This window comes from Apteryx mantelli, unplaced genomic scaffold (genome assembly GCF_036417845.1).
Source record: "Apteryx mantelli isolate bAptMan1 unplaced genomic scaffold, bAptMan1.hap1 HAP1_SCAFFOLD_20, whole genome shotgun sequence".
Taxonomy (NCBI): domain Eukaryota; kingdom Metazoa; phylum Chordata; class Aves; order Apterygiformes; family Apterygidae; genus Apteryx; species Apteryx mantelli.
In genome coordinates, this window is record NW_027118553.1 from 10,146,960 (window position 1) to 10,160,956 (window position 13,997).

General features: G+C 54.5%; 1 protein-coding gene across 1 annotated transcript in view; it reads left to right on the forward strand.

Annotated features, from left to right (window-relative positions):
* LOC136996015 (olfactory receptor 14A16-like) overlaps positions 1-4,107 on the forward strand; it is a 41,375-nt gene extending 37,268 nt beyond the window's left edge. Inside the window, exon 2 of the mRNA XM_067317010.1 lies at positions 3,175-4,107. Within this exon, the coding sequence (XP_067173111.1) occupies positions 3,175-4,107 (933 nt within the window). The remainder of the gene's footprint in view (positions 1-3,174) is intronic.
* Positions 4,108-13,997: the final 9,890 nt, after the last annotated feature.

Here is a 13,997-nt window from a genome sequence, read left to right on the forward strand (position 1 = left end):
CATCTCCAGTGATTGCAATGGGAGCTTAGACAGGGAGCTCCCATGAAGACCTCTGTGTTGTGCTCACTTTGGGTTGGGCAAGCAGATCCCACGTGCTGTGTGTTTGTGGAGTTCATGGGAAGGATCTGAAACCCACTCCAGCCCAGGGAGCTAGGTCAGCATGAGATACCCAGATTGACTCATCTGTATCAATACCTGTACCGTGGGTAAATGAGCTCCCTTCTTGTCCCCATCTGGGTGTCCTGCCTAGTTAAGAGATGGACATAGTGGCTTCCAGAGTGGGACATTTCCACTTTTCATAGATAGGCACCTTCTGATGAAATAAACTGCAATGTTGGAATCAGTCTCTCTGCACTCTTTAGAAAAGGACAATAGCTGGTTCTTTCAGTCTACTTCAGGGAACATTTCCCAGGAGGAGGGAGCACAAGGGACAGAGAAATTCATGCCTTCAGCTGGGCCCCTGCTCCTAAGTGGGACCAGGCTCCTGGGAGAGGGGGAGCTCATGGCAACCTGACAGCACTGCCAAGAGACAGCTGTGGGCCGGAGCAGCTCCTCTGCAAAGTGCAGCAGGGCTCCGGGCTCTGCCTGCTGCTGCTGACATGAGATGAGAGAAGACAGCGAGAAGTGAAAGGCAGCGTGGAGTGGGAGGCCAGAGGAGAGCTCCTTGTGGGAGAAATCTTTACAGCCCTTTACACAGTAAGTCTCTGGCTGCAGGGCAATACTACTGAACTTCCTGGAGGGGTCTTCTGAACCTATCCCACCCCATGACTGATAAGTTTTTTAACGTTCGCTCTCCCGACTTCTCCAATGAGGAGCATGGGGAGACGCCTTAGAGCAGGAATTCCCTGCCACACTGTCACAAGGACAGTGCATCACGGCTACGTCCTTCCACGCCTGGTGCAGGGGAGCGAAGCCATGGTGTGCACACATGCCTGCCCAGGGCTGTTGTTCAGAGCAGTTTCCCTGTGCCCCAGAGTGCTGTGTGCCTGGGGCAGTGACTCTGCTACCTGCAAGGTCAGCACTCAGCCTTCGCAGGGAACTCCCTACAGCGCTGCAGGGAGAAGCTCTGGGTGGGGTGAGAGACCCCCAGCAGGACAGGTTCATTCTCCTGTTGAGAGGGTACTGCATGGGTCAGGGCTGCTCACAGCTCTAGCTCACCCTCAGAACATGTCTGGAGGGAACGTTTCAAGATGACACTCATGGCTGGCTTACCTGAAAGGGAAGGCACTCTCCTGAGGCTCTGATTTTGTTTTCTTTGTCAAAGCACAAATCAAAAAGTATGTTTTAGGTTTAGATGACTGAAGGAGAGTTCTGCAGTGTTACTGGGAGGGATCAATAGGTCTGCAAGGATCCCAGAAAGTTCCTTCAACCATCTTTTTACCTACAGGCAGCAGCAATAGCACCTTCGCAGCTCTCATCAGTCTCGTCAGGCTTAGTCTCACCTGCTCCTTAGGTCCTGCAAACACAGAGATGCCCCTGGGCAGTGCCCTTTGGCCACAAGGTTTCCGTAGGGCAGAGCCGAACACCCAGATGGTGGCATGGGGTCTGTGAGCACTGACAGGGGAGAGACGTGGGGACAAAGAATGAGCTCCCACTGGGGACAGCTCCAGGCAGCTGAGAGGTGCTCAGGGAGTGCTAGGAAAGTGCCCACAGAAACACTGTGGCAGGCCGGCTTCAGGCAACTCTCTTGTGCTCCTTCCTTGGAGATGTCTTCCTCTGAGCAAGCCACGCTTTCTTTTCTCCTCTCCCACCCACCAGAGCCCTGCCTCTGCTCTGAAGGTGAAGGGCTCTAGGGCATCTTTCACCTCCTCTGCAGTCAGATTTCCAGAAAAACACAGCTGCCCCCCTCCTGCCACATGCCCATTTCCCCCTGCAAGGCAAAGAGGCTGAGAACAACCGCCCTGGGAGGACACGCTGTCGAGGATGTGGAATCTGGGGAAGGTGTCCCTGTCTCTCTATCTCTTTCTTTGGCAGCAGGGTCATAGCATTTCTCCTTGTTTTCCTGCCTCTCCTTTCTGCTCTTGTACTTGCGGTCAGCTGGGGGTTCAGCTACAAATTCAGACACCCACCCTGAGGTCCTGCCATGGAGGTGTCTGCATAGGGGCGAGGTGCCCAAGGCCTGTTCTCACCCCAGGGTGCTGAGCAATGCAGTCGGAGGGGCTGGGGAAGGAGCTGACTCTCCCTTTAGGAGACCTTGTTTTCAGGGCACATGACTGTCTCCTTCCGGTGTCCTGCTGGGTTTGTGAGCTGCCCTCCAGAAGGGCACAGCTCTCCCATTGGATCTGAGGAGCATTGGAGAGCCATTTCAAGAAGCTCAGGACATGCTAAGGCCACAAAATGCTCCTGAGTGGTTTTGTACATGTGCAGCTGAAGTGAACCTGGTATTTCTTCAGCCAGAATGGGAGTGTTGAGAATTTCCTTATCTATCGGCTCTCACCTCACAGAGTCCTTGGTGTGATCATGTATGTCAGGAGGAAAGTCCTGTTCTCTCCATCACATCTCCACCCAGAGTTGAGAAAGAGAGCAGAGTTAGATCTGTGCTTTAAAACCAGCCTCTCATGATCTCATCAGAGTCCAGTGTCTTTTTTAGAATAACTTGTGTGTGAAATCATCCACTGGGTAACACAAGCGCAAGCGCATGGCAGCTGGGAACAAGATGGATGGACCCAGCAGCACTCCTGACTCTGCACTAAGCAGCAGAGATCCCATTTTCCTCTCTGGTCTTTTTAATGTTCATACTTGCAGCAATAAAAATATCTGTCCCTACAAAGAACACTCACCAGATGTGATGGCAGAATCTAAAAATCTCCAAACAAAATAATTGTAAAAAAAATGCTAAGTCTCTCTGCTGCAGCACAAACTCTTTAGAAGTGTGTGTGAGGATATTAACAGACCTTTTCCATTAAAGGTGGATGGTCTTTGACATCAGCTGTGAAAATAAGGGACGTAACTAACCAGTCTCATATAACCACCGGTAGGACAGGCCCCTGCTCCTCCCAGCACACTCAGCTGGAGCTGAAACTGAGGAGCAGAACAAAGGTCTTCCTGAGAAGAAGAAAAGGAAATTTGTCTGTACTGCAGGGAAGTCAGTGGGGGAGTATTTCTATGAAAAATAGAAAATTTTTCTCAGAGAAAACTGTTCTAAGTTATCACTGGTTTTTCTTCTTTGGACAGTTCCCCTGTGCTACATGGAGCAAATGTAGCAGTTCCTTCAGTGAGTTCCTCCTGCTGGCATTTGCAAGCACACGGGAGCTGCAGCTCTTGCACTTCTCACTCTTCCTGGGCATCTACCTGGCTGCCCTCCTGGGCAACGGCCTCATCATCACAGCTGTAGCCTGCGACCGCCACCTCCACACCCCCATGTACTTCTTCCTCCTCAACCTCTCCGTCCTTGACCTTGGCACCATCTCTGTCATTGTCCCCAAATCCATGGCCAATTCTCTGTGGAACACCAGGGCCATTTCCTACTCAGGATGTGCTGCCCAGCTCTTCTTGTTTGTCTTTTCAGTTGGAGCTGAGTATTCTCTTCTCACAGTCATGGCCTATGACCGCTTTGTCGCCATTTGCAAACCCCTGCACTACGGGACCCTCATGGGCAGCAGAGCTTGTGTCAAAATGGCAGCAGCTGCCTGGGGCAGTGGTTTCCTCAATGCTCTCCTGCACACTGCTAATACATTTTCAATACCACTCTGCCAAGGCAATGTTGTAGAGCAGTTCTTCTGTGAAGTTTCCCAGATCCTCAGGCTCTCCTGCTCAGACTCCTACCTCAGTGTGGTTTGGGCAGTTGTGATTAGCATTTGTTTAGGCTTTGGGTGTTTCGTTTTCATTGTGCTGTCCTACGTGCAGATCTTCACTGCTGTGCTGAGGATCCCCTCTGAGCAGGGCCGGCACAAAGCCTTTTCCATGTGCCTGCCTCACCTGGCCGTGGTCTCCCTGTTTGTCAGCACTGTAATATTTGCTGCCCTGAAGCCCCCCTCCCTCTCCTCCCCAGCTCTGGATCTGGTGATGGCCGTTCTGTACTCGGTGGTGCCTCCTTCACTGAACCCCCTCATCTACAGCATGAGGAACAAGGAGCTCAAAGACGCACTGAGGAAACTGGTTCAGTAGGTACAATGTCAGCACCAGTAACTCTCCCATGTGCATCTGCTCCTCATTCCCAGGGTATTTGGCAACATAGCTAGGTGTTGCTCATGTCTTTCTTTCTTACTTACTTTTCTCTGTTACATTCTCCTAAAAGAAATAAATATTTTGCTTTGTGCCTCTTGTCTTCAGGAATCTCTCATTTGAATCTGATCGAGAGGCCGTGTTGAAGCAGGAAGCCAGGTTTCCCCCTTCATCAGCAGCGATGGGGGAACCTGAGCTTCTTGGATGCCTTCAGTGCAATGAATGAGGAGAGTTTCCCTTTGCAGTGTGTCTTTTGGTGCTGACACCAAGGGAGCTCAGGGGCACAGAGTCAGGCTCCGATGAGTACAGTCGTTTGCAGACCATGGGTCCCGTGTCCATTAGGAGAGCTCAGCTCCTGTGGCCACAGTCAGGGTATGATGTCACACCCCTCTCCTGTGAGGGTGGCAGCTGGCTGTCACCATGGGCTGGTCCCTTCCCTCCACAGCGTTCCAACACTCCAAGCAGAGCGAAAGTGGAAAGGAGGAGAGTCTGGATGAAGTCTGTGGGGACAGTCCCTCTGCTCCTCAGGACCATTCCCCCACTGCCACAGCAGGCATTTCCTCACTGCAGCCTTTGTGTGGGGCCTGCAGCTTTCTTGGAGACACGTCCACCAACAGCAACAAGACTTTCTCTTTTCAGGGCTTTTCTCCTCATTTCCACACTGCCCTGCCTTGCTCTGATGCGTGTGTATGGCCTCAGTGCTCTTGTAACGTGCTGGTGGTAGGTTTGTGCTTCCCTGTGCATTCCTGTGAGCTCAGGCAGGACCAGGCATTGGGTGCATTTAGGCCAGACCTGGCCTGCACAAGAACATTGCTATAATAAAAGGGGATCCCCTCCATTACGTGCCTGAAGTCGCCTTTCTTCAGAAGCTGCAGTCAAAAATATGCCCAAAGCAATGGCACCATAGAAGGGCCTGCTGCTCTGCTTGTGACCTCCATGAGATGCAGGGGACAAGCTCAGAGTCTACATGTGATCTGTTAGGGACTGAGGGCTGGATCGAGGATTCATCTGCTGGTGACCAGTGCCAGTGGAGCTGGTGAACGGTCTCTGAATTTCCTGCCTGAGGCTGTCCCACAGGTGACAGTGCTGATGAGAGACGTCCATCCTTCTGGAGGTTAATCTGAGCCCCAGGAGAGCTCAGGGGATCTCCAGGGACAGTGTGTGGTGGGGGTGGGCAGTGAGTGGAGCCTCACAAAGTGAGGGACGGTCCACAGTGGAGTGACCAGAAGGTAGAGCACTAAATGCAGGTATGCATGGGGAAAGGAGGGCTCTGCAATCCCCAGAGAGGCAGTGGGGAGCCAGGAGGCGCAGGGAAGGGGCACTGGAGAGTGATTCCTGCACCCTCAGAGAAACACCACAGGCTGGAGCTAGCGCCCACCCAAACACATCTCCTGCCATTGCAAATGCCCTGGGGTCACTCTGAGCACTGCCCATGCGCACAGACGTGCACCAGCAGTATCAGTCGTGTTTTGCCGTGTCTAGCTGGATCTGCTTCCTGCTGTGACCAGCATGGGCAGGGCCGAGTCAGGAGTCACCCCATGGCCTTATGACCCCACAGCCACTCACTCTGCAGAGCAGCACTGCCAGTGGAGGGCACTGTGGGGAGCACAGGGCAGGGCTGCAGGAACAGAAAGGCTTTCTAGGGAGCAGGGATGTCCCAGGAGAAAAGCAGGGCAGCGTTCAGAGATAGGAAATGAGAAGGAGAAGCAGGTTTCCCTGTGCACCACCTATGGCAGGCAGCTCTGTCCCCAAGGCAGGAGGAGCTGCCAGAGGGGCTGCAGGGCCAGGGCTCTCGTGCTATGCTGAGCAGCAGGGTGGGCATGGAGGGGCTGCAGGCAGACAGGGAGGGGGATGTGCTGGGCACAAGAGCAGGGGAGAAGAGAATGACTGGTGTCATTGCAGGGCTTTGTCCCCCTTGCTGGGGAGCTGCTGCCCTTGTCCTTGGGTCGTGCCTGAGTTACATCGTGGACATGCCTGTGCCTGACCCTGCACCTCTCGGGTGCTGACCTGACCCTGTCCCTGTCCTGCTGACCTGACTCCCTGTCTCTACCTTGGACCTGTCTCCTCACTACAGTCAAGAAAGCCTTGGCAAGGGAAGCTGGGACCCGAGCAGATCCCAGAGAAGGCTGTAGGTACAAAAGGTGACCTGATATCCATAGCAGCAGCTCTTGCCTAACAGCCAATTTAAAGGTGTAGGGGGAGCATTGGATTTGGACCCCTTATGCAGGTAAAAGTGCACAGAAAGTCTTAGCTGGATTAAAAAAGCAAGGACAGCCACCTGGAGTATGATTTTATGATACATAGTTATGACAACAGGTGTTTCTGTGTCACAGAAACACTTGAGTGTTTATGCACCATTTGTGGTGGGGTTCCTGCTACAAAGCGGGTGTTGTTGGGATCAGCAAAAGCAGGGCTGCTCCATGCAGGAAGCGGAGCTGGGAGCCAAGGGTGCTGGGAAGGCAGGCAGGGAAGTGCACCACTGACGAGAGGTCCCATCCTGCAGTGCCCAGAGAAGAGGAGCGGAGCAGGTTTGGGGACGGTAACTGAGGTCAGAGACAGTCCAGCGATGGGCGGACAGGACTGGAGGGCTCCAACCAGCCTTGCTTTGTGCGGGAGGTTGGACTGGAGACCTCTGGAGGTCCCTTCCCACCAAAACTCCTCTGTGATTCCATGAATTCTTGCTCCTCAGCCTCTGCTCCGGCACAGCTGGCACAGGGACAAGAGCACCTAGGGCAGGGCAGGATGAGCCCGGATGGGGGAGCATCTGGGGGAAGATCCAAAGCTCAACCCTGGCTCAGCCCTGAGTTTTGGAAAATTCCCTCACACAACCCGAGAGGCTCTGTCTGCCTCTTCCCCCTGCCCTGTGCTCCCCTCCCATCAGACAAAGCAGAGTCCAGCATCTCCTGGGGACTCTCTTCCCCATGGGGAGGGGAAGAAGGGCCTTCACCAGCACCACACTGCCTTTTCCACCCACAGCCTTTGCAGTTGAGTGTGCCTGGGTCTGCCCTCTTGCCTTCCCCACAGTCACGGCTGCACTGAAACCCATGAAAATCCCAGTGCTCCTACCCTTGAGCTGACATCCACCCCGAACCTGCAGCCTGGCTGGCCACACAGGCATCTCCCATCCAGTGCCCTGGCTGCGCAGCTGAGGGCAGGGGTCTTCACCCCAATTTCCCTGCTCCTCCCCCTGCTCCCAGCAGCCCTCCTGCTGCCAGACTGCCCTGGGGCCTGAGGCAGCTCCAGCTCCTTCCAGGGCTGTGCTGGAGCCTTTCAGGAGTGGGCTGAGGTGGGGCTGGCACCAGAGACCTCAGACATGAAAAGGGCTGGGGTATCATTAAATGACCATTAAATGATCCCCCAGAGTCTGGGGGATCTGAGCACCCAGCTCCTGCCCAGCCCAGGCTGAGCCCAACGTGGGTTTTAGCGGACACCATGCTCTGGAATCTGCTGCGGTGTGGTGCAGAAGAGAGGCTGTGCGAGGCTGGCCTTTTCCCTTATGTCGGGATATGGAGATCTGCAGGAGGATGGAGCTGGCCATTGGCCACCCCACAGCTGGGGTGAGCAGCCAGTGCTGGAAAGGGGTGATGTGAGGGGCTTGTCTGGGACAATGGCCCTGGGGCAGCTTCCCAGTGTGTCCTTGCAACAGAGGGAACAACCTGGGCTCTTCTCTTCTGCACCCTCCATGTCCTGGTGCCTTTCCCAGGAGACCTGCATTTGCCCCACAAGCACACAGCCGTGTGCTCCCACACTGCCGTTCACACCGAGTAGCTGAATGGCAGCAGTTTTCCTCTCCCACGACCATGTGTGCCTGTGCCAGGCTCAGGTATTTGATATGCATCTTCCAGGGGAAGGTAGCAGGCGGGGGAGGCTGCAAGAGATTTTGAGGATCCAAAGCAGTGGATTCTGCAGTTGAGGGGATTATCTGCACCTGAGGAGGACCTCAGTGAGGCCATCATTTATAAATACCATCTGACAGGCAAGTAAAGAGTTAACAGGACTGAAGAAGTTTGCCAGCTGATATGTGCAAGGCTGTGGAATAGAAGAGTTAACAGGATTAAAGAAGTCTGCCACCTGATAAGGCTGTGGAATCAAAACTGCACGGACCCCCAGGGAGGGAGGAAGCTATAGGGCAGTGTTGCAGTCTTGCCTCGCTAGCAGGGTCCTTCCAAGCAGACAAACAAACAGTCCTGTGATTGTGAAACTCGCAGAGGTCAGCAAAAGCAGTGTTTGCCCAGAGCCCCAGCCATATAAAGAGAGACTTGGCAGCTGTGAGAGTTTGAGCAGGGATGGGAACATGACCTGATCATCCTCTCCGGCTGGACCGTATTTCCCCCCCACACACACCCCTTTTCCTGGGATGCTGGGTTAAGGTAACTCCTCGAGGTTGAGAGTCCTCTCACTAGGAGAGTGAACAGCTAGCTTTCAAGTCAGGATAAGCAGTGCTTCAATTAATAGTGCAGTAATCGACGGTTTGGGGTTATCCTTTCTAAATTAGTAATCGCATTATTTTAATCTGTGTTACTAATCCAAGAGTTTGCGTGAGGAAATAAATATATTTTTAATTATGTTACTGTCTCAGTCATTACTATTGAACCTTCATAGCATGACAGTGCTGTCCTACGTGCAGATCTTCATAGTTGTGCTGAGGATCCCCTCTCAGCAGAGCCGGCACAAAGCCTTTTCCATGTGCCTCCCTCACCTGGCGTGGTCTCCCTGTTTGTCAGCACTGTCATCTTTGCCTACCTGAAGCCCCCCTCCATCTCCTCCCCAGCTCTGGATCTGGCGGTGGCTGTTCTGTACACAGTGGTGCCTCCAACAGTGAACCCTCTCATCTACAGCATGAGGAACAAGGAGCTCCAGGATGCAGTGAGCAAACTGTTTCAGCTGGTACTAATTCAGCAGCAATGAGCTGACCATCTCTCCTCACAAGCAGCTCCCAGGTTATCTCAGTTTATCTCCAGTAACTCTTGTACTTTGGGCGTCCTCCCTGTGATAGCCATATTTGTACACAAACGTCTGAATTCATCCCACTTCTCCAGAGGCGCAAAGCCCATCCATCTGACCCAGGGACCTTCTGCAAAGCTGCTGATCACTGTGTCAGAGCTGGCCTCCCAAGTAGCACCACTGTAATAAAGGGGGATCTCCTTATTACTGTGCCTGAAGGTTGGGCTCTTCTTCCCAAGCTGGAGCCAAGAATGAGTTCAGGGAATTGTCCCCAAAAAGGCCCTGTTGCCGTGCCTGGGATTTCCATGGGCTAAGGGGCATCAGCTGTTTTGGGTGATGTGTGAGGGAATGAGGGCTGGATTCAGCTGTCACTTGTGGGTGCCCAGTGCCCCTGGAGAGGGTGAGTGGTCAGAGGTCTCTGCCAGGGACTGTCCCACCTATTAGGGGGTTGGTGATGGATGCCCATCCTTCTGGAAGGGAGTATGGAGCCACTAGAAGAGCACAGGGGATCTCCAGGGACAGCACATCCCTGGGACGGGCAGTGAGTGGAGATTCACAAAAACAAGTGGAGTCACCCATAGCAAAGGGCCAAACGGAGGAATGCACCAAATCAGGGCTCTGCAATCTCAGGAGAGGCAGTGGGCTGGGTCTGTGACACCCCTGAGCCACTGGAAATGCCCTGTGATTGCTCCAAGCATCCTCCACAGCCACAGATCCTGGGGAGGGCGTCGTCAGGTGCAGTGATGCTGGACCAGCTGGGTCTGCCCTGACCAGCACGGCCAGTGCGGAGTCACCCTGGGGCCCCACAGCCCGCTCGCCCTGCAGAGCAGCACCGCCAGCCTGGGGCCCTGCGGGGAACACAGGTGCAGAAGAGGTGCAGGAATGGGCAGCGAGGCCAGCACAGACACACTGACCTTGGGAAAGTCTTTCTGGAGAGCAGGGACACCTCTGGAGAATAGCAAAGGAGCAACTGTGTGCTTGTGGGGAGGCATAAATGAAAACCTGTTTCTGTGTGTGTCAGCTCAGGGCAGGCTGCTCTGTCACTGGAGCTGCCTGAGGAGCCCCGGGGCCAGGACTCTTGTGCTGTGCTGGGCAGAGGGGCTGCCCAGAGGGGCTGCAGGCAGCCAGGGGTAAGGATGTTCTGGTCATGAGAGCAGTGGAGACATGGAGTGAGTGGCCTCCATTTCCATGTGCCATTGCTGGCCGCCAGTCCCCCAGGGGCTGATGGGGAGGCTGACACCCCTCTCTGCCCCCCACGACCTGCTGTGCCCTTCAGAGGGGCTGGGTCTGTGGTGTGGGTGCCCAGAGCTCTGCAGCCCCCTGTAGCGGGCACTGCTGTGGGGCCACCCCAGGCTGGGCTGCTCTGCTGGGTGGGCTGGGGAGAGGGCAGGTGAGGTGGGGAGAGCCAGGGAGGGTCTGGGGTGGGCTAGAAAGGACCCAGGAGAGGAAAAATGCCAGCAGGCAGCTTCTGTGTGTGAACAGCAGTGTGGGAGCACATGGCCATGTGCTTGCAGGGCAAATGCAGGTTTTCTGGGAAAGGCACCAGGACATGGAGGGTGCAGAAGAGAAGAGCCCAGGTTGTTCCCTGTGTTGCATGGACACACTGGGTAAGCTGCCCCATGGCCATCATTCCAGACCAGCCCCTCACATCACCCCTTTCCAGCACTGGCTGCTCACAACAGCTGTGGGGTGCTCCATGGCCAGCTCCATCCTCCTGCAGGTCTCTGTATCCGGACACAGGAGAAAAGGCCAGCCTTGCACGGCCTCTCTTCTGCACCACACACCAGCACATCCCACAGCACAGCTGTCTGATAACACCCCCATCACTGTTGAGGCAAAAAAGATATTTAATGCCCCAGCCCTTTCATGTCCAAGGTCTCTGGTTCCAGCTCCAGCTGAGCTCTGCCTTTCCTCACTCCATCCCTGCGTGCACAGACAAGGTCTCAGTGTTCCCCCTGGGCAGCCTGTCCCCCTTCCACCCTTGTGCACTTCCTGCCGACACCCTGAGTGCTGGAGCTGATGCTAGGGCAGAGGTGGAGGATCACATGGAGCGGCTTCTCTGGGAGGTCCCCAGGGAAAAGCTGTGCCCAGACCCAGACCCAGACCCAGACCCAGTGTGACAAAGGGGAGCTGCCCTCTCCCCACCCACCCTGCCGGTGCCAGCCCCACCTCAGCCTGCTCCTGAAAGGCTCCAGCGCAGCCCTCGAGGGAGCTGGAGCTGCCTCTCCTAACTGTGCATCGTAAAATCTGACCCAAGTGGCCTCCCTCACTTTTTCGTCCAGCTAAGACTCTGCATGCAGTGTTAGCTGAGTAGGGGTCCAAATCTGAAGCTCTCCTTACACCTTTACATTGGCTGTCAGGCAAGCGTTGCTGTGGATATATGGTCATCTTTTGCACCTAAAACCCTCTCTGGGTGCTGCTCGGGTCCCAGCATCCCTTTCGAAGGCTTTCTTGACTGTTGTGCAGAGGCAGGTCCAAGGTCGAGACGGGGAGTCAGGTCAGCAGGATGGGGAGAGGGACAGGTCCGGATGTGAGAGGTGCAGGGCCAGGCACAGGCATGTCCACAGCATGACTCAGGCAAGGCTCCAGCCTGTGATTCTTCCCTGAGGGTGCAGCAATCACTTTCTAGTGACCCTTCCCTGCACCTCCTGGTTCCCCACTGCCTTTCCTGAGACTGCAGAGCCCTCATTTCCCCATGCATATCTGCATTTAGTGCTCTACCTTCTGGTCACTCCACCGTGGACCGTCCCTCACTTTGTGAGGCTCCACTCACTGCCCACACCAGGCACACGCTGTCCCTGGAGATCCCCTGAGCTCTCCTGGTGGCTCAGATTCCCCTCCAGACAGATGGACGTCTCTCATCAGCACTGTCACCTGTGGGACAGCCTCAGGCAGGAGATTCAGAGACCATTCCCCAGCTCCACTGGCACTGGTCACCAACAGATGAACCCTGCATCCAGCCCTCAGTCCCTAACACATCACACGGAGACTCTGAACTTGTCCCCTGCATCCGATGGAGGTCACAAGCAGAGCAGCAGGCCCTTTTATGGTGCAATTTCTTTGGGCATATTTTTGACTGCAGCTTCTGAAGAAAGGCCAGACTTCAGGCAGGTGATGGAGGGGATCCCCTTTTATTATAGCAATGTTCCTCTGCAGGCCAGGTCTGCCCTAAATGCACCCAATGCCTGGTCCTGCCTGAGCTCACAGGAATGCACAGGGAAGCATAAACCTACCACCAGCACGTTACAAGAGCACTGACGAAATACACATGCATCAGAGCAAGGCAGGGCAGTGTGGAAATGAGGAGAAAAGCCCTGAGAAGAGAAAGTCCTGCTGCTGTTGGTGGACATGTCTCCAAGAAAGCTGCAGGCCCCACACAAAGGCTGCAGGGAAGAAATGCCTGCTGTGGCAGTGGGGGAATTGTCCTGAGGAACAGAGGGTCTGTCCCCACAGACTTTGTCGAAACTCTCCTGATTTCCACTCTTGCTCTGCTTGGAGTGTTGGAGCTCTGTAGAGGGAAGGGACCAGCCCATGGTGACAGCCAGCTGCCACCCTCACAGGAGAGGGGTGTGACATCATATCCTGACTGTGGCCACAGGAGCTGAGCTCTCCTAATGGACATGGGACCCATGGTCTGGCCACACATGTACTCGTTGGAGCCTGACTCTGTGCCCCTGAGCTCCCTTGGTGTCAGCACCAAAAGACACACTGCAAAGGGAAACTCTCCTCATTGCACTGAAGGCATCCAAGGAGCTCAGACGAGCAGGTTTGGAGGTTCCCCCATCTCTGCTGATGAAGGCGGAAGCCTGGCTTCCTGCTTCAACATGGTCTCTCGATCACATTCAAATGAGAGATTCCTGAGGACAAGTGGCACGAAGCAAAATATTTATTTCTTTTAGGAGAATGTAACAGAGAAAAGTAAGTGAGAAAGACAGACATGAGCAACACATAGGTATGTTGCCAAATACCCTGGGAATGAGGAGCAGATGCACATGGGATGGTTATTGGTGCTGACATTGTACCTACTGAACCAGTTTCCTCAGTGCGTCTTTGAGCTCCTTGTTCCTCATGCTGTAGATGAGGGGGTTCAGTGAAGGAGGCACCACTGCGTACAGAACAGCCAGCACCAGATCCAGAGCTGGGGAAGAGAGCGATGGGGGCTTCAGGGTGGCAAAGATGACAGTGCTGACAAACAGGGAGACCACGGCCAGGTGAGGCAGGCACATGGAAAAGGCTTTGTGCCGGCCCTGCTCAGAGGGGATCCTCAGCACAGCAGTGAAGATCTGCACGTAGGACAGCACAATGAAAACAAAGCACCCAAAGCCTAAACAAACACTAATCACAACTACCCAAACCACACTGAGGTAGGAGATTGAGCAGGAGAGCTTGAGGATCTCAGGAACTTCACAGAAGAACTGGTCCACTGTGTTGCCTTGGCAGAGTGGTAGTGAAAAGGTGTTCCCAGTGTGCAGCACAGCATTGAGGAAACCACTGGCCCAGGCAGCTGCTGCCATTTTGGCACAGGCTCTGCTGCCCATGATGGTCTCGTAGTGCAGGGGTCTGCAGATGGCACTAAAGCGGTCATAGGCCATGATAGTGAGAAGAGAATACTCAGCCAAAAAGAAAAAGACAAAGAAAAAGAGCTGTGCAGCACATCCTGAGTAGGAAATGGCCCTGGTGTCCAACAAAGAATTAACCATGGATTTGGGGACAATGACGGAGATGGTGCCAAGGTCGAGGAGGGAGAGGTTGAGGAGGAAGAAGTACGGGGAGGGGGGGAAGGTGGTGGTCAGAAGCTATGGCTGTGACGATGAGGCCGTTGCCGAGGAGGGCAGCCAGGTAGATGCCCAGGAAAAGTGAGAAGTGCAAGAGCTGCAGCTCCCATGTGT